Source organism: Mugil cephalus, chromosome 1 (assembly GCF_022458985.1).
Source record: "Mugil cephalus isolate CIBA_MC_2020 chromosome 1, CIBA_Mcephalus_1.1, whole genome shotgun sequence".
Classification (NCBI taxonomy): Eukaryota; Metazoa; Chordata; class Actinopteri; order Mugiliformes; family Mugilidae; genus Mugil; species Mugil cephalus.
Window position 1 is genome coordinate 4169851 of NC_061770.1, and position 23115 is coordinate 4192965.

The 23115-nt window shown below is 38.7% G+C and overlaps 3 protein-coding genes across 7 annotated transcripts; all 3 read left to right on the forward strand.

Moving 5' to 3' along the window:
- The first annotated feature begins 1654 nt into the window (after window positions 1-1654).
- si:dkey-150i13.2 (mitochondrial carnitine/acylcarnitine carrier protein) lies at window positions 1655-7998 on the forward strand. Of its 3 annotated transcripts, XR_007113652.1 has the most exons (10): window positions 1655-1846; window positions 2606-2692; window positions 2896-3023; window positions 5192-5282; window positions 5430-5547; window positions 5693-5765; window positions 5856-5965; window positions 6467-6633; window positions 7159-7280; window positions 7375-7396. XR_007113652.1 is itself a non-coding variant. In XM_047598085.1 (9 exons), the coding sequence occupies exons 1-9, from the start codon at window positions 1745-1747 to the stop codon at window positions 7435-7437; spliced, it is 894 nt and encodes a 297-aa protein (XP_047454041.1). In that variant the 5' UTR covers window positions 1656-1744; the 3' UTR covers window positions 7438-7998. The 3 variants fall into 3 exon arrangements, 1 of the variants encoding a protein (XP_047454041.1); XR_007113657.1 differs by lacking the exon at window positions 7375-7396 and having other exon boundaries at window positions 6467-6658; XM_047598085.1 differs by lacking the exon at window positions 6467-6633 and having other exon boundaries at window positions 1656-1846; window positions 7375-7998.
- A 928-nt stretch (window positions 7999-8926) lies between these two features.
- Window positions 8927-14123, forward strand: tafazzin (tafazzin, phospholipid-lysophospholipid transacylase). 3 transcript variants are annotated; one of them, XM_047611628.1, is made up of 11 exons: window positions 8928-9091; window positions 10237-10385; window positions 10473-10601; window positions 10682-10727; window positions 10856-10941; window positions 11012-11092; window positions 11177-11218; window positions 11358-11420; window positions 11932-11984; window positions 12094-12171; window positions 12594-14123. In XM_047611628.1, the coding sequence occupies exons 2-11, from the start codon at window positions 10277-10279 to the stop codon at window positions 12693-12695; spliced, it is 789 nt and encodes a 262-aa protein (XP_047467584.1). In that variant the 5' UTR covers window positions 8928-9091; window positions 10237-10276; the 3' UTR covers window positions 12696-14123. The 3 variants fall into 3 exon arrangements, with proteins under 3 accessions (XP_047467568.1, XP_047467584.1, XP_047467577.1); XM_047611621.1 differs by adding an exon at window positions 9955-10037 and having other exon boundaries at window positions 8935-9091; window positions 10237-10601; XM_047611612.1 differs by having other exon boundaries at window positions 8927-9091; window positions 10237-10601.
- Window positions 14124-15367: 1244 nt separating this feature from the next.
- On the forward strand, window positions 15368-22876 carry atp6ap1a (ATPase H+ transporting accessory protein 1a). The gene is made up of 11 exons (XM_047610098.1): window positions 15368-15532; window positions 16708-16834; window positions 16987-17061; window positions 17252-17445; window positions 18307-18347; window positions 18531-18616; window positions 18714-18863; window positions 18949-19106; window positions 19943-19993; window positions 20568-20805; window positions 21668-22876. Exons 1-11 carry the CDS (start codon window positions 15402-15404, stop codon window positions 21875-21877), a joined length of 1461 nt encoding a protein of 486 aa, XP_047466054.1. The 5' UTR covers window positions 15368-15401; the 3' UTR covers window positions 21878-22876.
- Window positions 22877-23115: the final 239 nt, after the last annotated feature.

Below are 23115 nucleotides of genomic sequence, written 5' to 3' on the forward strand. Positions count from 1 at the left end.
TCATTTCAAATACATACATACATACATATATATATATATATATATATATATATATATATATATATATATATATATATATATTATATATATATATATATATATATATATGATCACAAAGCTGGACTCTGTGGTGACGGTGGCAGAAATGAGGACACTGGAGAAACTGCTGGACATTATGGACAATGCCAGCCACCCTCTGCACCCCGTCATCAGCGAACAGAGGAACTGTTCCTTACCAAATGCAAGACTAACAACAATAGACTCAGGAACTCCTTTGTTCCTCAAGCCATCAGACCCTACAACTCTTCAATAGGTAGGAAGGAATAGGAAATAGGCCACAGAGTACTGTGCAATATTTGTAATTTGTAATTTAATCTGTTACAAGTTTATCATTTGTTGTGCATTGTTTATTTCTCTTATTTCTTTTTCCTTTTTTTTGTATATAGCTGCTGGAAATACAATTTCCCTGAGGGAGTCATCCCAACGGGATCAATAAAGTTGAGCCAAAGTTTCTAAGTCTAAGTCCCAACACTTTAGTGAGACTCTTGTTTGCTTTGACCTTGTAACTCACAGGTTACCCTCTCCAACGTTCAACACACCTCCACTGGCTCTCAGTGCTGCGTCTTCTCCCCGCTGCTCTACAGTCTCTGTAGTCCCACAGCCCAGCCCTTCAGGAGGTTGTGGACTTGTGTCTTCTGTCACCACCACAATCCATGGAACACCTGTTGAGCTTGTGGAGGAGGAAAAAAAAGTTACACATCACAGTCCTTCACAGAGTATTGAACTAATCATAAAATTGTTATTATATCGGCCACAGGGGCAATTGTTTTCTGCATTGAGTACTTTTGTCTGAATAGATTTTTGTAGATTTACTCTATACTAAAGGATTTTTACTTACTTCCTCCAAAGTGCCACATGTGACGGCCGATGTTAGCAAATAAACAAAGTACTAAAATAGATCTGGCTGTGGAGGTTCTCAGTCATCCAGGTCATGGTATATTTAAATTAAATCTAGAACAAAACTCATTTGTCTTTTCTTTGAGGCACTTCACCACCCATCCAATTAGCCTTTTCTGGTATAAATGACTGGTGGGGAGATCGGGTTTTGTTTTGTTTTTTAAATATATACCCACCTACAACTCACATGACTAAGGTCTGTAACGACCGGATACTGAAAACTGAGTACATTTGTTTTGGTCCTCTTTTCTTCTCCCAGTGAATGGTAAGAAAACTGAAACAAAACTGAAATAAGGGACTGACCCAACCCAGTTTCCCGCTCATAAAATAGTCTATTAATATATAGAAACCGCATTCTAGACCGTATTTAAAGTTTAATTTTACCTTTTTAATCCGCTAATTAAAAAAAAAAAAAAGTTTCCATTTCTGTCGCCAGATGTCGCTGTTTCTTTGCTCCAGTCGGTAGATACACAGTAGACTATTTACCGGTTACTGTAAAGTTATTGTAGCTATAGAACGGCATAGAAACACACGCTTTGACGCGTTTTATGAGTAGATCACGAGTTTAGTGGTGATTTGTTGAGCTGAATGTACATAAAGTTAATATATATATATAAAAAAGTGTTTTTCATTTCCGTTCAGCTGTTTGAAGCAAAGTTCAGCTTGGCAGACAGACAGCTGAGTGTCACTCCTCCCCTCACCGTCACACGGCTCCAGTGTGCGCAGACTGTGAACTGTGAGAGGTGGACTACGGTTCGGCTGTCTGCTCTGACCATGCAGGGACAGGATGGGCGAAGAGGCAAGAGTTTCTCCGCTCAAGAACTTCGTGGCTGGAGGAGTCGGTGGAGCCTGTCTGCTGCTGGCCGGACACCCTCTGGACACCATCAAGGTGAATAATAGCCCAGGACTATGTGGTCCATCTGTGCTGCAGGTCGACCTGCACTTTAACACAGGGTTACTGAAATTCTAAAGAACATCCCCGAATCTTTCCATAACACACACTTCTTGTATTATGCCGTGCTAAGAGGTTTTGTTCTGGTTCTACTTGAGACCGGAAAAGTCAGTAATCGTGTAGGTGTCGAGGAGATTATTGATAAATCAGCTTAAAACGTCACAGGGGTCATGAGACAGCTACAAGGAGCTGGAAGAATGGACACTGTGTTTAAACCATTTAAAGAGGAAAATGCGCCAAAATGCTAAAATAAAGTCAAAATTTCGATATAAAACATAAATAGAACGGAATCAAATCTAACATAATGACACAGTATGAGTTAATGACATAAGAAAAATGAACTGAAATATGAATAAATAAAGAATAAGCAATTAATGAAAAGAACGTTGTTAGGAAAATATACTCATTTATTGCCTATTCCTTTAAAAAATAACATCTTTCCTCTGGAACTTAATTTCATTTCAGTGCGACACAACTGTTAAACTATTGTTTGTTCATGATGTGAGGCCGCTGTTTATCTGAGTGTGACACACTCACAGTAACTGTCAGTGGCAGCTTGTGTTTTTATCAGTGACCAGTAGCAGCGACATCAATGGGTGTCTCCTCTATCTTGTGTTTGCCTCAACAATCCGCCCTTTTCAGACTGCATGGTCAGTGTGTTTGCGTCCTTCTTTCTAATCAATCTGTGTGCTTCAGGTGAGACTGCAGACACAGCCCAAAGCTGCTCAGTATGTGATCTACACAGGAACGTACGACTGCTTCCGCAAGACCGTGTCCAAAGAGGTGAACACACGCACTCCACTAATTGCATAGTTAATGAAGTACTGACATTAATCGCAGAAGAAAAGCACTCATCAATAGATCTGCTGACAAAGCTCATGTGGACAAAGTGGTGGAAAATAACATTTCTGTGTCTTTCATGTATCATAAGGAAGGTCACTGTGTGTTGATGCTTTCATCTTTCCTGTGTGTGTGTGTGTATCCAGGGCATCCTTGGTCTCTATAAAGGGTTGGGGGCTCCCCTGGCCGGCGTGGCTCCCATGATGGCCATCAGCTTCTTTGGCTTTGGTCTGGGAAAACAGCTCCAGCAGACGGATCCCGACAAACCACTAACGTTAGTAAAACCAAACACACACAAAGTTGTTCTTCTGTTACTTCAGAGGGCATTGGAATGACTTGCATTTATTTCCTTGGAAATAACATCAACTTAAGCCTAAGTTTAAACTTTAAAAAAAATTGGACATTAAGATTACGGAGATTTGATTTTAGTGTCTGGAAGAAGCAGCGTGACTGTGTACATTGACTTATGATCCCACAACTTGAGTAATATAAGTGCTAACACACATAAACCTTTCTCTTTCCATACCTTTGGACCCTATTTCACATAGTCCATTTCCAAGCTTCCAAAGCTGAAACCAGCAAAGGCTTAAAGAACTACATAGTTTCAGTATCTTTCCAGTGAAGCCGTGTGACTGAGATAACACACTAGGTGACACAATGAAGTTCTAATGAGAACTGTGGAGGCATATAAACCCACAAAGTGACAATTCAAACTGTTGTTTGATTTTATATAGACAACAACCAACGGAACTCCTGAGTTTGTGGTTATGACATAGGAAGTGGTGTATATGAAAGGCTTGGCATTAGTGGTAACAGGAAGTCTGAGCAGTACTAAGCAAGTGTTGGTGTCTGGGTGCCACAAAGTCTAACGGCTTAACAAGCTAACAATAGGATAAAACAGTGTAGGAAATTAAGGAGAAGTAAATGTGAATAGGGGCCTTTCATATGGACTTTGCTCGTGAACATGATAAATACAAATACATCTGATGGTAAGAAGGGACAGTTATGCTAGAAAGACCTTAAAAACTCCAAAATTATAAGTTAAATAATCAAAAATACACCTAAAAGGCTCGCAAAACTATGCAATCGATTAGGCATTAGGCAACTGACTTTGCTGATCAGTTGATGCTCACTGGAAAAGACCGGGTCCCATCTATATGACGTTCACTCTGTTTATCCAACTTAAAATAACCCATTCCTAACCATCACACAGTGATCTGTTGCAGTGACGACAAGCCAAAATGTCCCTTCGATGATTGCCATACACTCCCATGCATTGTCGGTGAGAGTGTTTTCTCTGGAGTGTGTCTGTAATACCTGGAACACAGCTCTATATATAACCATATATATAACCGTCTGCCACTCCTCCCCTGTCATTCGCTCATTTGCAGTAACACACCCCCTACACACCCCTTTTCTCATGTTACCCGGACACCCAGCGTCCTGTCATGTGTCCCCTTCTGCCTCTCTGTCTATATCGGTGTTGCACGTGCTGGAAATGACTTGCAGCCCCCGTCTCACCTCTGAAAAAGTTTTTGCATCACGTTCAGCTAAGAGAGAAATACTTGTTCCCTTTCCAGCCATCTGGCGACCTGTTCTATGTATTTGTCATCTGTTACGTTTTGGATTTTCCGTCTGCCTCATCAACACTAAACGCACAAACACTGTAGCACGAAGTGTGGGCTAATACGCTAATGCTGTTTTTGGTTTATGCAAATGTCGTAGTGAATTCTGGGAACACAGCTTGTTCGTTTAATTCATCTGCAATAACAATTATTTTACATCAACAATGCATTAACTATATAAAACCCACAGTGATGATATCCCCCAACATTGTTTTGGTTTTGCAGCCTGTCTTGTAAACAGTCAACAGGACTGTAATCGACTACTAGCAACCTGCCCAGCACCAAACATCAGTTATTCAGTTGACTTAAGGCCTTTTCATGTGGCCTGTGTCCATGTCCACGACCTTGTGTAGAGGTTCCCTTAAGGCCACAACACACCAAGTAAACATTCAGTTGTTTACTGGTGTTCGGACTGTAACTTTTACAGTGTGTAAAACTAATTGATCAGAGAGGTCACTCTCATTGGCCGGGCAGTGTGTATGCACTGTACACTTAAGTTGCACAGGATCACATGGATTATGTTGAATCGATGAGTTATGGACAGGGTATGGACCGTATTCCACATCCTTGGTCCTGTTCTCGTTAATCACTCCATATTCTTTTTTTGGCTTTTGCAGACCAAAACAATATAAATAACACAGCAGTAAGACCATCCTGGACTGTAGTATGTGTAGAAATATTTGTCGCGCGTGCTCGTGTAAGTCGACAGCTGCTTCATGGTGTGGATGTGAAAATAAGCAACTGTATCCTGATGGTGATAATACTGATGGTGATGAGTTACTGTGTACTGAAATCCTTTTTATGCTGTTCTATTCAGAAAGACTCAAATATTCCTGTCTGGCTGTCTGGCAGGAGTCTTCACTACTGTGATTGTAGCTCCAGGAGAAAGGATCAAATGTTTACTGCAGGTAAGGTCTCATTGAAACAGACAGCGTTCATATTGCAGATTCATAGTGTCACTTCAGTGTCACTTTTCAGTGTCCTAATTTGCTCCTTGTAGCTGGTTGATATTATAACAGTTGACAGGCTGAAAGTAGTTTTGCAATGTTTTCCAGGTGCAGTCTAGCGGTGGAGGGTCTAAGTATGCAGGTCCGCTTGACTGTGCAATCAGGCTCTATAAGGAGCAGGGGATCCGCAGTGTCTACAAAGGAACTTTACTGACTCTCATCAGAGGTACACAGTATATCAATCTGTACAGCAGCTATTAAGACATGTAATATAACTTCCAGCAGAGGGCGCAAAAAGACTGGCTTTGTTTAATGGTCCAAATCCAAAACAAATTTACAGCCTCACATGTTTGCACTTCTTTCTCTCTTAGATGTGCCTTCTAATGGTTTGTACTTCCTGACATATGAATGTCTGAAAAACTTCCTGACTCCAGAGGGTCAAAGGTCAGTTGCTGTGGTGACACCAGAGAGTTGGATAAAGAAAATATTATGTATATTGTAAGTCTTACTTTTCATTTTCATTCTTTGTGTCAGTGTCTCTCAGCTCAGCACTCCCAACATCATCCTAGCTGGTGGAATAGCGGGAATATTAAACTGGACGATCGCTCTTCCTCCTGACGTCCTCAAGTCCAACTTCCAGACAGGTTAGACCTGAGGTCCATGCATAAGAACATAAGACTAAGAGAGTATACGCCTCTATATTTATAATCATTGTTGTACTTTGTGTATTATCCTGCAGTAACAGCAGACAGTAATGAAACATAATTTTTTACATCAAGGGAAAACACAATATTTTTTATATTTTTTGAATTGTGCTGCTGTACAACTAGCTTGATGACCCTTTGGCAAGACTGGTAATGGGCAAACAGCTAAGTCCTAACTCTGTGTCTACCAGCACTTCCACTAACTAACACACTGTGTTGGGGAAGCTATTTGAAAAGGACAAACATCATAGCAATCATATATAAAATGTATTTCCATTACTAATCACTTATTATTAAAACTATTTATATAACTAGATTTTTATTAAAACTAAATCACTGCTCTACTGTGCTTGGCTTCTGTATTTAATTGTTGTTTATCATGTGCACAGGCTGTTTGAGTTAACATCAGACAGGGCTGATTTTCACTTTCCACTATGCCAGATTTGATCCTGTCACCACCACCACCCAATTAGCATGCCTGGGAGTCGGAAACAGGAAATGAAGTCAGCCCTAGTGTTTAAAGGCTGCAGTAGCTTGCACCGATCCAGAGATCCTGTCCTCACAGTGACGTCACTGCCTGGTTCATACAACCTTTGAACAAAATTCAGGTGACTCCTGAATGCAGGCTTACAGGTGCCTAATATTAGCAAACAATAAATATGTAAATAACACAACTTTTGAGGAGGTAATCGTCTTACGTGACCTCTACTTCCTGCACAGAACAGATAAACTTACACCATAATTGTTAAATGGATTAAACTGGGATTAGTGACTGCTAATTGTAATCCTTTGAATCGCTCGTCACAGAACTTTAACATTAACGTTTCTAATTAACAAGTTTGTTTAATCAGTCACAGAAAACTGGAACAACACTAATTTATGGAGAAACTCACATTTAATTAAAGAGTCCACAAAGTAAAAGAAAAGAAAAGAAAAGAAAAGAAAAAGAAAAATCTAACAATCCTTTAATTGGCTTCTCTGCAAAGCATCTGCCCAATTAACATCTAGCCCATGAAACAAAATTTCAGTTTTGGCACCTTTGCTTCATGTCATGTTAGAGGAATGTTCACTTATATAGCCAAGCACTAACAAAGAAGATTGTTCCCATTTACCTTCTGTGTGTGTGGGTTTAGCTGCAGATGGGAAGTACAGAGGTCTGGTTGACGTCCTGAGATCGCTGCTTCGAGAAGAAGGAGCTAAAGGCCTCTATAAGGGATTCAATGCTGTCTTTCTACGAGCATTCCCGGCCAATGCGGTAATGCTTAAATAATAAATAAAAACTAATATTTCTACATGTACAGATATATACAGTACATCATAACCTGTCTTTTTCTCCCTCTTTTTCTCAGGCTTGTTTTCTGGGGTTTGAGGTGGCATTAAAGGGACTGAACACGCTCGCGCCCAGCTGGTGACAGACACCAGTGTGTCATGAAGAGTCAGTGGCAGCAGCTTCTCTCTTAAAAACAACTCTCTGCTGAGTTACAGCAGAGGTTCTCTGTACCTCAAACAAACAGTCTAGTGAGTGTTTTGTATCTCTCAAGTCATGTTTCAGGAATGTGGAATGTAAATGATTATTGCATTCGTAAGTGCATTCTTACTTTTCCATTTAATTTTACAAGGTAATCTTTTTAATTCTCATCTTTTGTGAGAAGCAGTGCCCCTACAATGCACATTTAAGAATGTATGATTTTTACGTATAGTGTATTTATTCAATATTCTCTCTCTCTCTCTCTATATATATATATATATAGATAGATATATAGATAGATAGATAGATAGATATATATAAACCGTGATGTTTGTAAAATAAATAAATAAAATCTTTTAACTCACTTTAGTTTTACATGGTGTAATCTAGCACTTCCAGAACTACATATTGATTTATCCGAAGGTAAATTAATGTGATTCGGACAGTGTGTGTTTTATAATCTCTGTGAATAAGTATTTCAATAAAATATTTTCAGTTTGCTGTATAAAATAGTGTATCAGCTGTTTACATCAGTACTTAATTACCTCCCCGTGGTCTAAAATAATTAGGATCTTGAGGTGGTTTCCATCGAACTTTAAGGACCTGTGTTTTTTTTTTTTTAGATTTCCTGGTTTTGGGACTTTAAGATATTATGTTTACATGGTGACTATTCAATGAAATAATCTGAATCATTTAGATACCTTTCTAGTGGGATTTCAAAAGTGCTCAAGCAGAGGCAGAATAAATAAAAAACAGAGTAGTAAGTACAGACAGCAAACAGAACTAGACTGAAATATAGGCAGCCTTCAGAAAATAAAAAATCATGATATAATCATATATGTATGTAGTTTGGGGGGTTATGTGACAAATGTGATGAATGTTCAGCATGAGCCTTGGGCCATTTGTTTATACCTCTCCATCACAAATGATATTTTGGTGTAAATACAGTGAAAGCACAAATGGCAAAAATAGCATTTTTGTAATTTACATAAATAATCATATTCACCATCAAATCTATGGCATTATATTTGTGTCACAGTCCTAGACACGCAGCAGGACTTTTTGAGCACAGAGAACTGTACACTGCAGGCACATAAATGATAGCAGAGAAAATAATCTCCAGCAAATATTAGCTTCAGTTTATTATTAGATTTATGTTTGCTCAGATTAAGTTATTATTCACTCGAGTATATTTTCTCTTTTAAATATAATTTATGTGTTAAAAAAAAGTCACGCTCAGGAATTACATATATTATTATTATTATTCATGTATGCCTTAGGTTAAACAGTATCAGGAGGTCAACGCACTAGAGCCGTGTCACCTTTGGCCTACATCTCAGCATACGTTACCCATAGATCCAATTTTCTCAACCCGGAAGCGGGTGGTGTTACTAAATTCAACGCGGTTTAACAAGATGTGATCTCTGCTGTCATTATTCGTGAAGCGAGAATGCATTCAAAGAGACGCCCACCACTGGTAACATATCAAAAACAATCACGTTAAAACGTTTAATTCTTCAAAACTACAATACCCACAATTCGGTGCGTGGACGGTCTCTTCCGGTGTCGGTGACCACCAGGCTGTCAGGAGAAGGAAGGTGAGATAACTGTTTGATCTTGTAATGTTTTCTGTGTGAGTTTTAGTGAGTTTTAAACGTGTTTAGACGTATCACGTGCAAAGACACTCTACGTATTATTTGTGTAATCAAAGGTGAAAACGCCGTGTGTTGTCTAACTTTAAATACATTTGAAGTTGCATTTGAAGAGTGTCAGAGATGGGTGAACAGGCGATAGGTTTTGAATGCATGTAGGATTGTAGACACTGTGTGTCTTTAGCCGCTTTGATTTGTTATTTTACAGTTTATGAACTAGTTTCTATAGAGCTAGAGCTTATTTGTCGGCGTAATTATCGCATCTTACAGAGTCTGTAAACTTTGGCTCGTGGCTAGCTGGCTAGCTGGCTAAGCTAGTTGATGTGCAGAGCTCAGAATATTTTGACCTGAGCGGCGGACTCGACCTCAATTGAATCCTCAAATGGCTTAGTTATATGATTTGTCAGACTGGAAGCAAAACACTAAGACTGAAAACGACTCTTTACAGACAGTTCGATTTGAGTCTCTTTGTTGTTTTGTTTTGTTTTGTTTTGTTTTGTTTGGATTGCTCTGTGGCGTTTTCTGTCTAAAGTCGCTTTGTGTCTCTTTTGACTATAAATATGTTTGTGTGTGTGCAATCTAACAAATGCATGTGGTGTAATTAGTTAACAACAGAAAAGCATCAGTTGTGTGTCTATGACAAAATAACAAACAAAAACAGTGGATCTGGTGTAATAAGCAGTGGACAGTTATTATTTTGTTATTGTTTTGTCAGTCAGCTTACCCTCTGATAAATACCCCCATACATGTTCACATCAACAGTGGCATGGCAACTACAGGTGGATTCAGTTTTCATGTGTTTGCTACAGGTGCTATGCATGTAACCGAGTTCTGTAGTGATTCGATTACATTTTTGCACAAGAAATGCAGTGCAGCTGGTGTTAAAGTACATGTAAGTACATTTGTACATGTATAGTAACACTTACATTTAGAATTTGTGATTTCAGCTTTATCTTTGTATAGCTACCTAGCTTCCTTTTTTATAAACTTCTGTTATAAAAATACCAGTGTACACTGGTACAAACCAGTGACGTGTTCCTTTAACATAATATTCAGGCTTTACTGTTTCTTTGACTCTGTGTTTGTGTCAGGTTAGTGTGTGTGTGGATGTAGTGTCTGTAGAGTGCTGCGATGCCCCTGGAGGTCAAATGGCCGTTCCCGAAGTGCCCTGCTCTGGCATGGAGGGTCTCCAGCACACTGATCCTGGGCATGGTGGGCTCCTATTCCTACTTCTGGACCAGTAAGTTGTATTTGTGTATATATACAGCGCAGAGACACAACAGAGAGATGTTCTGTTCACGCGTTTTTCTCATTTCTCCATCTTCAGAGTACATGAACTGCCTGAGGGTCCACAACCATGAGGTTTTATGGAACCTGATTGATCAGAGGCCCTCTAACACCCCTCTCATCACTCTGTCCAACCACCAGTCCTGTATGGACGACCCACATATCTGGGGTAAGAGCAGACGCACAAACTGAAACCTAAGTCCTGTTTCATGTGATTAAATTAATGTTAATACCTCCTGTGTGTGACAGGTGCACTGAACCTTAGACAGCTGTGGAACTTAAACAAGATGCGGTGGTGAGTTTTATTAGTCACTCATTCCTATCAGTTAACTTGATTATGGTTTATATATTATATATATATTTATTTATTGTTATTATTATTATTATTATTATTAATAATAATAATAATAATACTTGCAATAGGACCCCAACAGCATCTGACATTTGCTTCACAAGAGAGCTCCACTCCAAATTCTTCAGCCGTGGAAAGTGCGTTCCCGTCTGCAGAGGTGAGCATTTCTTTGCCTCCAGCTGTTTCTTCTTGCCTGTTGAACGATTCACAGAATAAGATTTGTTCAGGCGATGGTGTTTACCAGAAAGGAATGGATTTTATTCTGGAGAAACTGAACAGAGGAGAATGGGTGCACATTTTTCCAGAAGGTACGTTAACAATGCTCCACAGATTGTATTATTACACGTATTACTCCTTTCTTTTTTCTAAGCTGTTCTTTTCTCAATTAACAGGCAAAGTCAACATGACTGAGGAATTCATACGTTTAAAATGGGGTGAGCAGAACGTCTGTTGACTACCTATAAGTTTTTGAGTTGTCTGTATGGTGACTCTTTGCTTTTATAATACTTGTCTTTGACGAAGTGATTGTAGTTCAGATGCTCAGTGAGGCAACATTTCTCATTTATCTTTTAGGCGTCGGTCGACTCATAGCAGAGTGCTCCCTTAACCCAATTATCCTGCCGCTCTGGCATGTAGGTGAGTAACTCTCCATCAACAGTTCCCACCACATACACTTGGTGAGGAACTACGCATGGTCATAGATCTGGGTTATCCCTCTGGAAGCAGCCATTAGAAGATGGCACACTGTGGCCATAAAGGGATGCACATGGTCAGCAGCAACATTCTGGACTGTTGACACAAACTTGGTCTCCATGTATTCATGCTGTTGATTCTGACCTACCATCTGCAGCTTTGGCAGAAACTGAGTCTTTTAGACAGAGATAGACTCCAGAGTCCAAAATGTTTACCAGAAAAACAAATCGACAACAAGTAACTAAAATGATTGAGCCTTCTTTAATAATGTAATCATTTTAATAGTGTAACGTGCGGTACTTCAAGCTGAGAGCTGCATCCAGTTCAAGGTACATGCATTAAAAATGTGTGTCTTTCCATGGAAAACAAAATGTACAATACCATCAGTGTTCTACTGGTTGTTTAAAGTAAAAACTGAAGTAGCCATTTTCTGAATGCTCTGCTTTTGTCTCAGGCTTGAGCGACGTTTTGCCAAATGTGACGCCCTACATTCCTCGGACTGGGCAGGTAGAACCACTCAAATCTAACACTATAATATTTTTGATATGCGTTTTGTCCATCATTAGTTTTTGTGTCCAGTGTGTGGCTGTAGTTCTAACTGTTGCTTTACTTCCAGAAAATCACAGTCCTGGTGGGGAAACCTTTCAGTGTCAAAGAACTTGTTGAATCTCTTCGTGCTGAAAACAAGAGTCAGGTGAGGACATGATGTTCTCATCGTCACAATTTATGCATTTAGATTCAGTAAAGACAAAACTGTACTTTGTGTTCTGTTACAGATACAGTTTGTCAGCTTAACTGATAATTAAATCTTCAGGTTTTAAAGTTTTGGGAAAAGAAACAACTTACTTTCCACTATGAGGTTTTTGCATTCTGCATTTTTTTGTAGATCAAACAATTTACCAATTATTATTTAGTTTTAATATAGTTTTTTGGCCTTTAAGCTGCCACTGCCAACAGTTTTTTAATCGTTAATGATTGCTCTAAGAAATATACAATATCCTGTTATTGTTTTTTTTTTGTTTTGTTTTGTTTTGTTTTACTTTTATTGTGAATTGAATTGTAAAAAGCATTACCTGCCAAAATATTCCTTTAAATTTCTTTAAATTTTCCCAACAGGTGGAAATAAGGAAGACCCTGACTGATTTCATCCAGGTGGAGTTTCGGAGCCTGAAAGCTCAGGCCGAGGCGCTCCATGGGCAGGTACAGACCGGATACTGAGTCCCAGCCGTCCTGCCTCTGCCTCCGTGCACTCCTCACTCCTCACAGCCAACAGGACTGACAACTGTTTACCTTTACTGTGAGGGTAATTCCTTTTAATTACCGATGCGGTCTGCTTTACCCCTTTTCTCTGCCCCGCCACGCCGGGAAGTTCTGACGAGCTCCAGAACATTTCTGGAGTCTGGATCACAGTCGGTGAACAAACTGATTTCTCCAACTTTAAGTGCAACAGAAACTCCTTTGTATTGGAACCGTTATTTAAAAGCATGTTTAACCACTTTTTGATTAATTTAGCACATTTAGTTGCTAGGATACGCCACTGCCTCTTAGGACGACACAGGCAGTGATGTAGAAAGATGAATCATTAAGTTACTTGAACATGTACTTATGGTTTGGCCCAGATGAGTAAAATGTCTTTAATTATAAGAGCCTCCAGATTTGTTTTCTACAGGGGAGTGAATTTCAACAGTGTTATGCATTTAACAGCTCAGTGGAGCTACTCAGCTGTGTTTCAGCTCTTTACCTCATTGGAACCAGGCCAGTACCTTAGGAATGACGTCAATTTTGGATGCTTTTTTTTTTTTCTTTGATGGTTAATAACATGGTTAATGATCTCTATCAGTGTTGACAGATACATTGCATTGCTAGCAGTAAGGCTGAAGTCAGTTGGATACAGTTACAGTCAATGTCACACTGATGCATGCTGCTTTGGTTCTTAGAGTTTGGCCGAAAAAGAATTGTGTTCTTGTTGCCTTGTCTAAGAACACTGTAACAGTAGTTTGTTTTAGAAGTGACAGAAAAGACAGTGTCACTGAATGTAATCCATGGTTTTGCAGAATCATCCAATCTTGATGTTCTTGTCTGGCGATGGGGTTAGACCACACTCTTGCCCCATATTTAGGAGACCTTTACCCAAAGCTGCTGTTTGTTGAAGTACTAAATATTAGTATGAACATGGATTGACCTGGATTTTTTTAAATCTGTAATCAGGATGAATCAGGATGTCAGCTGAAGTATTCCAGCTATCCTCAGGAAGAGGCAGAGTAAATCATTGCCAGGATGTGTGATGATAATGCTTTGCATACGTCCGTGCAACTTAAAACAAGTTGATCTCTCTGTGCACCGCTTGTTCCCTGTAATCTCTCTTTTTGTTCAAATTGAATTTACTAATCCTTTTTTTCTATCCAAAATAATTTGTTTTTCGGATTATTAATGCATTTATTTTTCCGTGGATCATTAGAATCTCTGAATGCTGCCACAGATGTGTATATAGCACATTTTATCATAAACATCAATGGCTTTTATAAGGGAGAAAAGGCCACAACTGGATGTTGTGTGGTTGTTTTATAAATATTCCGCCTTATTGTGATTGCCACTTTTTCCTACTCTGTGAATGCCAATAAAACATCAGATTTTACAACATTTTAATTTGTACTGCTGGATGTCATCTCTAAACACCTCTGCACAATTCACAATTCTGCACAGTTCAGTGAAAAAGAACAAGAGAAATATTGTACATTGTAGATTTCAAATTAAGATTTGCATCTGGAGATTTAACACCACTTTTAAGAAGATGAATCAAGTTTAAAATGTACCTTGTCAAAGGTGTTGTCAAAAGAGCAAGGCTAGCTGGTTCCTCATGTGTTCACTCTTAAAGCTAAGCTAAGCTAACTGGCTACCAGTAGTAATTTAATGTTTGATGGACTGCTTTGAGACCAATTCCCAAACTAGCTCTTTAAGCCATTTAAAATGCATTGGGTTTTAAGCAGCCATTGACTTAAATAACTTAGTATTGTGTTTCCCTTGTTTAAATTGAATTGACACAGTTTCAGACTCTTCATTACAGCATCTTCATTACAGCATCAGAACAAAAATGTTGCCTTTGTATATGTAAAACAATGGCTTTATTGCTTAGTTCAAAATATAACAATCCTTGGTAACTACAATTTATAGCGAAATGTACTGATCAGTGTACAGAGTAATTACCGAATGTTTTTTTCCCCTCAGCTGTCTCTCGTACTACAAGAAGCACATTTACATGTATGTTTCAGTTTTGTTTTTATATGTGATGCATTTACATATTTATATTATTAATAATCCAAAATAAATATTTAAATAGTTAAATATAAAATAAATGGGATTTAAGAATAATTAACTAATTAAAATACAATTTAGTAAAAATCATATCCAATAATAAAATAATAATAATTGTAAATGATAAAATACTATGTACTATTAATTGACACAATAGTTAAGTAAATAGTATTCATTAGTAAAAATGTATTTAATAATCCAAAGTAAATAGTCTTTAATAATGATAAAGAATTGATGGATTAATAAATATAAATTTGTATTTAATTTAACAATAAATACCTATTTAGTAATGATTAACCTGAACGCTATATACCTTTAATTAAAACAATAGGAAAATAAACAATATCCATGTATAAAGCCTGCATTTTAATATTCAAACGTAAATTGTGTTAAATAATAATTTGCAATGGTAATTTTACATTAATGGAAATGGAAAATAATTATTTAGAAAATAAGATACAAAATATTCAAAATTGTATTAAATACAATAAAATATAGAGGTGGTATTAATAATAATAAACCTGAAAGGTTATCGCTGCAGAGGCGTCTTCTTCCTCACGTGATCAATCTGTACGTCACGCACGTCACCTGCTGCTGTCACAGACAGTAAAGATGGCGTCGACAGGGATACTGCAGCTCCAGCGCATCTCTGCGCCTTTGGCCGTTTTACTCGGTCTATTAAGCATTTTCAACATTGGAAATTGCGATGAGCAGGTACCACTCATTATGTGGACAAGCGAAGGGTGAGTAGTGTTAATGTATTTGATGTTTCCCCCACACACACACCTTCCGTGAGTTAACGGGGTTTGGACGTCTTCAGCAGCTAACGGTTAGCTGTGTCAGCTGACGTTAGTAGGATGTAAATTGGTTCAGTGGTTCCTCTGATAAATTATGAAAACGACCCGCAGACTGTATACAATTTCATTTAAACACTTGAATAAATAAAATGAGGCATTACACGAGGCAACGTAACATGAGAATTTCATGTAACCCTCATGACGTCAGGTGCATTCACACCTTTCATTTAGCAGTTTAATTCATGGGATAGATAATCTTTAAAACACATAAGAGCACCTGACTGTTCACTTTCTATTACACTAGATGGATAAACACAAAACATAATGTCAACCCGCTGATACCAAAACCTTTCAATAAACAAATTAACAAAAACATTATAAGCCCAGAAATAAATGGCAGATTTTTGCATTGACAGGCCACTGGAAAGATATTTCGGTTACAGACTGTCAGTTTGATTTTCTGTGGATTGTAAAGTGCTTGCGTTGCACAAGGCTGAGAATCGCTAAGAATTTTGTTTTCTTTTTAAAATAGTCCAAAGTCACATATATTAAAGTGACTTAAACAGAAATATGATAAGTAAGATTGTGTATTTTACGAGTATTGTTTTCCATATGCATTTATATAAGTCGTTGGTATGGAATTGGTGCATGAAGACGAGTATACGTGTATGAGCCACCTGTACAGATTTTTCAGAATCTTAAGCTGTTGTTTTGTGTTTGTGCATTGATGCAGAGTCTTTTTAAAGTCAACTCTCGTAATTGTGTGGTCATTTGTTTCTTTTGAATACTTTCATGATGATGTAATAGATACATATGACAAGTGTGGTATGAAACGGGCTGTAATTCTGAATATGTTACGCATGCACCTGAATACATGTTTTAGGTAATTCATATCTTTTAGTTTAGGCGAGTTAATTTTTTCAGGGGGGGGCTGTCATGTTGTAGATAAAAATAAACTAGCAATGCAAGTTCACACACGCACAAAATAGTTTTTTCCTAATATCCAGAGATAGTCCAAATCAATTTAAATACAATAGTTTAGGACAGAATCTACTTGTTATGTTTAATGGTTTCTAATACTTCAATAAATAATGTGTGTTCTTCCATCTTTGAATCCCCAGGATGTCTCTACCAAGGCAGTCCCCTCCTACAGCCGGGCACATCGTTGGACAGCAGCAGCTGGCCTCCTACCTAGAGAAAGTTCTGGATGTCGGCCCAAGAAATGTAGTGTTGTTCCTTCAGGACAAGGTAAACGCCACACACATGCTTAAATTACACGTGAATTATTTCGACACTTATGGGCCCAGATAAACAAGAGCTGAGATATAATTGTCATAAAGAAGTCTCTTGCAGCATGCATATAAAACACATTAAACAATTTACTAAACTCCTCTTTGTAGATGAGCATAGAGGACTTCACCATGTATGGAGGAGCTTTTGGAAACAAACAGGACAGTGTTTTCCCAAACCTTGAGGTAAGATCAGTGTTGTGTTTTATGATGGTTTTCTGTTGATCTTGTGTGATGTTTTACTTTACTAGTTTCTGTCACTACACAATAAAAGGCAGCAAACAAACTGACCTTAAATATTACATAAATTATGAATCCAGTGTGTTGCAGTTTTTTATTCATACCCAGCCTCATGCCATTGACTTCTGTGTCATAGGGAGCTTTGATGTCCTCGTCCTCCCCTCTGGTGTTACCTGCTGTGTCCTGGCCTGCATCCAGTGCAGTGATTGGTCAGCTGCAGGACCAATTAGAAACCTCCCCTCTATACATGGACCCAGAGACCCTGAGCCAGCTGAGACTGAATGCCTCCTCACCTGCTCTGCTGGTGTTCAGGCTGCCCTACGGCATCGGGTACGTACACAGGACACACAATCAGAATGAGAGTAAAACTGTGAATAAATAAAAACTGCACATATCTGAACTATTCAGAGAATATTTTCTGATCTTACTGATCTGACTCCCTGAGATACGTAACTATTGCCTGAATTAAGGTTGGACTATTGGTTGTTTTCTTGGGGGGTGATTTATGTCATTTTATTGAGCTGATTTTACAGGTTCGTTCTTGAGAATTCAACTTGCTAAACATTTAACCTTTTATATTTATACACTAATGGCTAATTGAAGTTAGAGTTCAACATATAATGCATATTGTTGCTCTGGTTTCCCGCCCAGAAAGTGACTAAATTTCAATAAAGTTGTCTTTAGCCGTTGTTTGGTTCTCCACCGTCTATTCCTTATCCACAGAGAGAAATTAAGAAGCTAAGGAAGTTCTATGATCAGGCGAAGGGTTGGAGACAGGTCAGCGAAGCTTTCTAAAGGTTTAAAGAACTCTATGAGTTGAAAAACCTGAATGTGGACTTGGAGATTGCTCCATTTAGTTTTCAGTTTTTCCTCGGAGCTTCCACAGCTTCCAGCAGCTGTTCAGTATAAAGAGTCTTCGAAGACCCAAATGAAGTTTTACCTGTGCACCTAATACAAAGTTTTCCATTGTAGTCGCATACATCCTCACATTCCTCCACCAGTATGTTTAGACTGTACACAGCATTTTAATACGATCAAATCACAAGTTGTTCGTTGCCTTTTCTTGTTATACGTCTGATTATTCTGGTCATTTATTTTTTTTTATCGTTACACAAATATTTCAAATAATTAAATTAAATTGTCACATTTTTCTGTGCTTGATATGTGTGTTGCTTTTTGATTTTTCTACAGAGCTGATCTCATGTCTGCAAAAGAGATTCTCAGTGGAAATGGTGAGTCTGCCACATGAGCTGTAAATCCTCTGATGACTCAAACTATTGAGTGAGCCCTTGAGGTGTCTTTATTGAGTGTGTTTTCTTAATGTCACCTGTTCGTTTTGGATAATTAATTGTTGGGTAGCATGTGACAGTTTTCTTGATACCACCATGCCAACACAAGAGGATCCTATTTTTCAGATGAGGTGATTGGTCAGGTGCTGAGCATCATGAAGGCCCAGTCTGTTCCATACACAGCCATTTACACAGCGCTGCGTCCCTCACGAGTGAGTCTGAAGTGTCAGCGTGTTTACTGTCACTGTTCATATGTGGGTGTTTATTAATTACACGACTTGACTATCTCTTCTTTCTGTGTCTGTGCAGGAGGCGGCGTCTCTCTCCATGGAAGCAGGTCTGGGTGGAGGACGCTCTCTGCTGCAGGCCAGAGGTGGATACAGGGAGAGGGAGAGGGAAAGGGAGAGGCAGCGGAGGATCAAGGAGAAGGCTGGGATCTACCCTCCCGTGGAGTTTAAGGTTTTTCATTGTTTTAATCGTGCTCTAACTTTCAGGATGAGGCAGGTAGAGCACATAGAAAGTATTGACTTTGCTTTTTCTACAGGAGGGGGAGGACACCTGCATCCTCCTGTGGGCTAAAGGTCTGTCAGTGAGCATCCTCCGGAGCGGTCGCTGGGAAGATCATGACCTGACCCCATCTACATTTGGGGAAGGTGTTAGCCCCAAACTCCATGGCTCCAGTTGTGACAAAGCCAAATCCAGGTAGTTTATACCACTAATATACTTAAAAAGTATAAAATCATGCTGAGTCTCATCTAATGTGGCTAATGTTGAGCATTTACACAAACAATATCAACAAAATGATTTCAATCAACTCTCTGATAATTCTGATCAGAGATTCCAGCTTAACCATTTATATCTTAACTATTTGTCATGATATGTGTTGACATGTGATAAAGCATAAAGCAGAAGAGTTATTTTTGACCAAGTGGTCCTGTCAGCTGTGGAGCATCAGGAATGTGACATATAAATGTGACTAAATTCTTTCAATAGAAGCCACATTTACAGCATGTCCAAAACTGGAAGATGTTAACTTCATAATTATAAAAGACTGAATATCAGCAACTATAACTTCAACATAACCCAGTGAAGGTGTATTTTGTGTATGTTTTTTTTTTTTTTTTAATTAAATAATAAGTAATTTAGTAGCAAAACCATTGACCATTCACACGGTGGCTTCTTTATTATACTACATTTGAATGAAATCGTTGACACAGATGGATGATATGAGCTAATGACAGAAGATGAAGTAGTTATGCACATGATAATGTTAGTTCAGATAGTGGTAACAAACTGCTACCAACTGATGAGACCTCAGTGTGACCCCACAGTTGACTTGGAGGACTGTTGTAAGCACAGACTGTAGATGCCCTCAGACAACAAGTCAAATCATTACATGTCTTAAAGGATAATCAAATTAAATTATTTTTTAGATGTGGAGTACATAATAGCATTTAAGTCTGATTTTATGTACATGTTTTAGGTAAATCCTAAAATTGTATCAGACATTTTCTCACTTCTTTTTTGGTTCTTTGCAGGTTGGTTCTTAATTATGAGAATGTCCTCGGCCACCGCAGCTTCAAACTGATGTAAGTGTGAGCAACGTACAGGGCATAAATCACACTCTTTCCTATAAACCTGCTAGGTACACGAGTGAAAATGAATGCAGCTGTGCACTAAATCTTACCTTGAGTCCTATTCCAGTCACTGTCCAGCGCACAGGAAGCTGAAAATAAAAGAAGAAACAGCACCACCTGCAGGCCCAGCACCACACAGACAGACAACACACACACCACATCACAGTCATAACACAACCTCTTTTTAGTCCATGGGCTTCGCTAAATAACACGCACACCTTAATTAAACCCGGTTTAACAGCACCACAAACTACATCCTCCACAATGAACATACACTTTAATTACCAGCTTTCTGATGCTGTTTCAGCATAAACTGAACATTAAACAGTCACAAGGGGGAATTTACTACAAGACTGTTTTATTCAGATGCATTTGTTTTCACTGGTGTACCTCGTGTTTTGTGCTTATTTCTGTGGCTTATGTTGTTTTAACTTAGGGGATGGTTCATTCTAGTAAAGGTTAAGACTAAAAGCTTCTACTCTCTTCAAAGGTCAGTTCAACTTTCTGTTTGTGTGTGTGTGTCCAGCTTTGTTATGAGTCAGCGTCACTACCAGGTGTCTGCCCGCCGCTGGTTCACACTAGACGCTGTGGAGCTGGAGTACGACGGCACCAAGGCCACGTTTAACGGGAGCAGAAACATCTATGCTCCTGCAGAGTACTCGTACCGCTGTGAGTCCGTCAGCAGCTTCCTGTGGCCACTGCTTGTCCCTCGCTCTAACAAAGATCCAGCCAATCAGTGGAGGGTCTCCTTCGAGGACATCCAGGTAAGATTGCGTTTTAATATTCACTGATCCCTTGATCATTCTTTGTTAGTAACTACAGAGTGTCTCAAAATATTTCTTATTTTGACTGACTGATGCTGTTAATGCCACCACATCTCTCTGATTATAGTGTTGGTGCAAAAAAAAAAAATTAAGTAGCAATTCCTATAGTGGCCTCTCTTTCCTCTGGAGAAGTTTATGATTTGATTCAAGTAAAATAAAGGCATCTCCTCTTAAGCATTGTGCTGGATCATACACTTCTATAATCTGTTCATGAATTTAAAGGAAAGTTTGGTGTTTCTGTCAAAAGACATTGACTCTCATTAAAGTAGTGAAAAGTCTGACATAAATACAGAAAATAGAGTAAACTGTTTACAAAAGTTTACAAAACCACCATCATATTTACCACACCTCAGTGCCAGCTGGACCCCTGTTGTATGTGGTTTCAACATTATGTGAAGTTGCTCATGGGTGAACTTTAGAGGTGTTATTATGTGTAGGCTACTTTTGAACTCAAGCTAACTGGTTCCCTTACTTATCCTTACTCTTCGTGACACTGCCTGAAGGTCTGTGCATAACTCTCTGGTGTGGTAGATGACAGATATGGAAGCTACGTGTATTAAAAAAAATAACCTCTGGTAATTATCACTATCACTATTTCAGCCATGGTTACGTCTAAAAATGTTTCTGGTCTCCCAATGAAATTGAATATCTACCCGAGATTTGATTAGAGGACCTGCAAAATCCGTCCATCCAAAACTAAAGTAGTGCTGCATGCGCTGAATCAGATGGATCAGTCCAGATCCGGATCCAAAAGCAGCCTCAGTTTCATCAGGTTCGTTTTGTTTGCTAACTATATCCACAGATCCAGGGCTTCAATGTGACCGGCAGTGAATTCTCATATGCCAGTGACTGTGCAGGCTTCTTCTCCCCTGGTATCTGGATGGGTCTGATGACCAGCCTTCTCATGGTGCTGGTGCTCACATACGGCCTGCACATGATCATGCAGCTCCGCACTATGGACCGTTTTGATGACCCCAAGGGCCCGGCCATCTCTGTGCCCCAGACAGAGTAACACAACTGCAGTCTGTCTCCCGATGTCTCACCCCACCTGTCCTCCTCCCTGTCCCCCTCACTACAATGCTTCCTCTCCCACCCTTCACATTCCTGTCCCCGTTCATATGTGGTTGGACATTATACAGAATAAGTAGTAGTGTTGTCATAATGAGGTTGTATTCATAACTGAATAACGTGTCAGTTTATACCTAAAATGTGCATCCTGAGACTTGAAGCCTCAGTTTGTCCTCTATTAGGAGTTTGTGTAAAAGATTAAGAGGAAAAATAATAACAGTTACAGCTGTTCTGAAGGTGTCTTGTAGTAGAGGTACCAGCTGTTTACACATTTAGTTTACTGCATTATTCTGCACTTGATTTTAAAACTAGTACAAGATGAATTTGCACTGGTTTTGTATTTGCTTAAAGCAGCTATAACCGTATAATAAGGGATGAAATAACAAAAGCAGAACAAGTACCTTCAGAACAACTGTGTGTTTGTAACAACCCTCTCCTCTGAGATTTTAAAGGATCAATATGTAACACACGAATGGGAGACAACAATTGTACATACAGGGACAAATATAACTTATAAAGTGAATTATGAGATGCTATTTATTGGTAAAATGTCTGTATTTGTGTTTGTGTTTACCATGGTTTGCATAGATGATGTAGTTGTTGAATGAAGGGAAACTCAGATCAGTCATATCACTGCATTCCATTAGCTTTAGTGTTCGTGATCAAAGGGACGTGGATGATAACGTTGGTGAAGCATTAGAAGTCAAACATTTCCAACTCTTTTTATTTCATTTCGTTTCATTTATGGCTGTCTTCTTTTTTTATTATTCAAGTGAAGCTCTCACAACTGATGTGCACTGAAAGACGCCCAATGTGAACTTGTGTTTCTGTTTAATTTATTCTGTTTTTAATGATTTGTAGTGAATATGAATGCTGTATGGTCCTGAGTGTGGTCCTGTGTCGTGCTGCTGCTGTGACCCCATTAAAACTTCTGTAAAAAGTCTTTTCAGGTTAATTCAAGTGTGTTTAATGCAACAAAGCATATTTAAGGGTTTGAGAGCATCTTCTACCTGTGAGAAGACTAGTAATGTAGTGATGTAATCCATGATGCTGATTGCATAACTATATCGTGGACTATTTCCATACATGCCAGTATTTACACTCATCCTTACTTATAGTGGATTCCTCAGAATCTGAAAAAGCCCAATCCTGAACATCAAACATGTCGTGATTCTTAAAACC

What these genes read in the sequence shown, in the direction of transcription:
- si:dkey-150i13.2 (XM_047598085.1), top strand. Translation starts at nt 1,745, where the DNA reads ATGGGCGAAGAGGCAAGAGTTTCTCCGCTCAAGAACTTCGTGGCTGGA. An exon ending in GCAAGACCGTGTCCAAAGAG is followed by an intron (nt 2,693 to 2,895) that starts GTGAACACACGC and finishes GTGTGTATCCAG; the next exon opens with GGCATCCTTGGTCTCTATAA. An exon ending in GAGCATTCCCGGCCAATGCG is followed by an intron (nt 7,281 to 7,374) that starts GTAATGCTTAAA and finishes TCTTTTTCTCAG; the next exon opens with GCTTGTTTTCTGGGGTTTGA.
- tafazzin (XM_047611612.1), top strand. Translation starts at nt 10,277, where the DNA reads ATGCCCCTGGAGGTCAAATGGCCGTTCCCGAAGTGCCCTGCTCTGGCA. An exon ending in AACTTAAACAAGATGCGGTG is followed by an intron (nt 10,728 to 10,855) that starts GTGAGTTTTATT and finishes TACTTGCAATAG; the next exon opens with GACCCCAACAGCATCTGACA. An exon ending in GTGCTGAAAACAAGAGTCAG is followed by an intron (nt 12,172 to 12,593) that starts GTGAGGACATGA and finishes TTTTCCCAACAG; the next exon opens with GTGGAAATAAGGAAGACCCT.
- atp6ap1a (XM_047610098.1), top strand. Translation starts at nt 15,402, where the DNA reads ATGGCGTCGACAGGGATACTGCAGCTCCAGCGCATCTCTGCGCCTTTG. An exon ending in TGTTGTTCCTTCAGGACAAG is followed by an intron (nt 16,835 to 16,986) that starts GTAAACGCCACA and finishes TCCTCTTTGTAG; the next exon opens with ATGAGCATAGAGGACTTCAC. An exon ending in ACCCTCCCGTGGAGTTTAAG is followed by an intron (nt 18,864 to 18,948) that starts GTTTTTCATTGT and finishes CTTTTTCTACAG; the next exon opens with GAGGGGGAGGACACCTGCAT.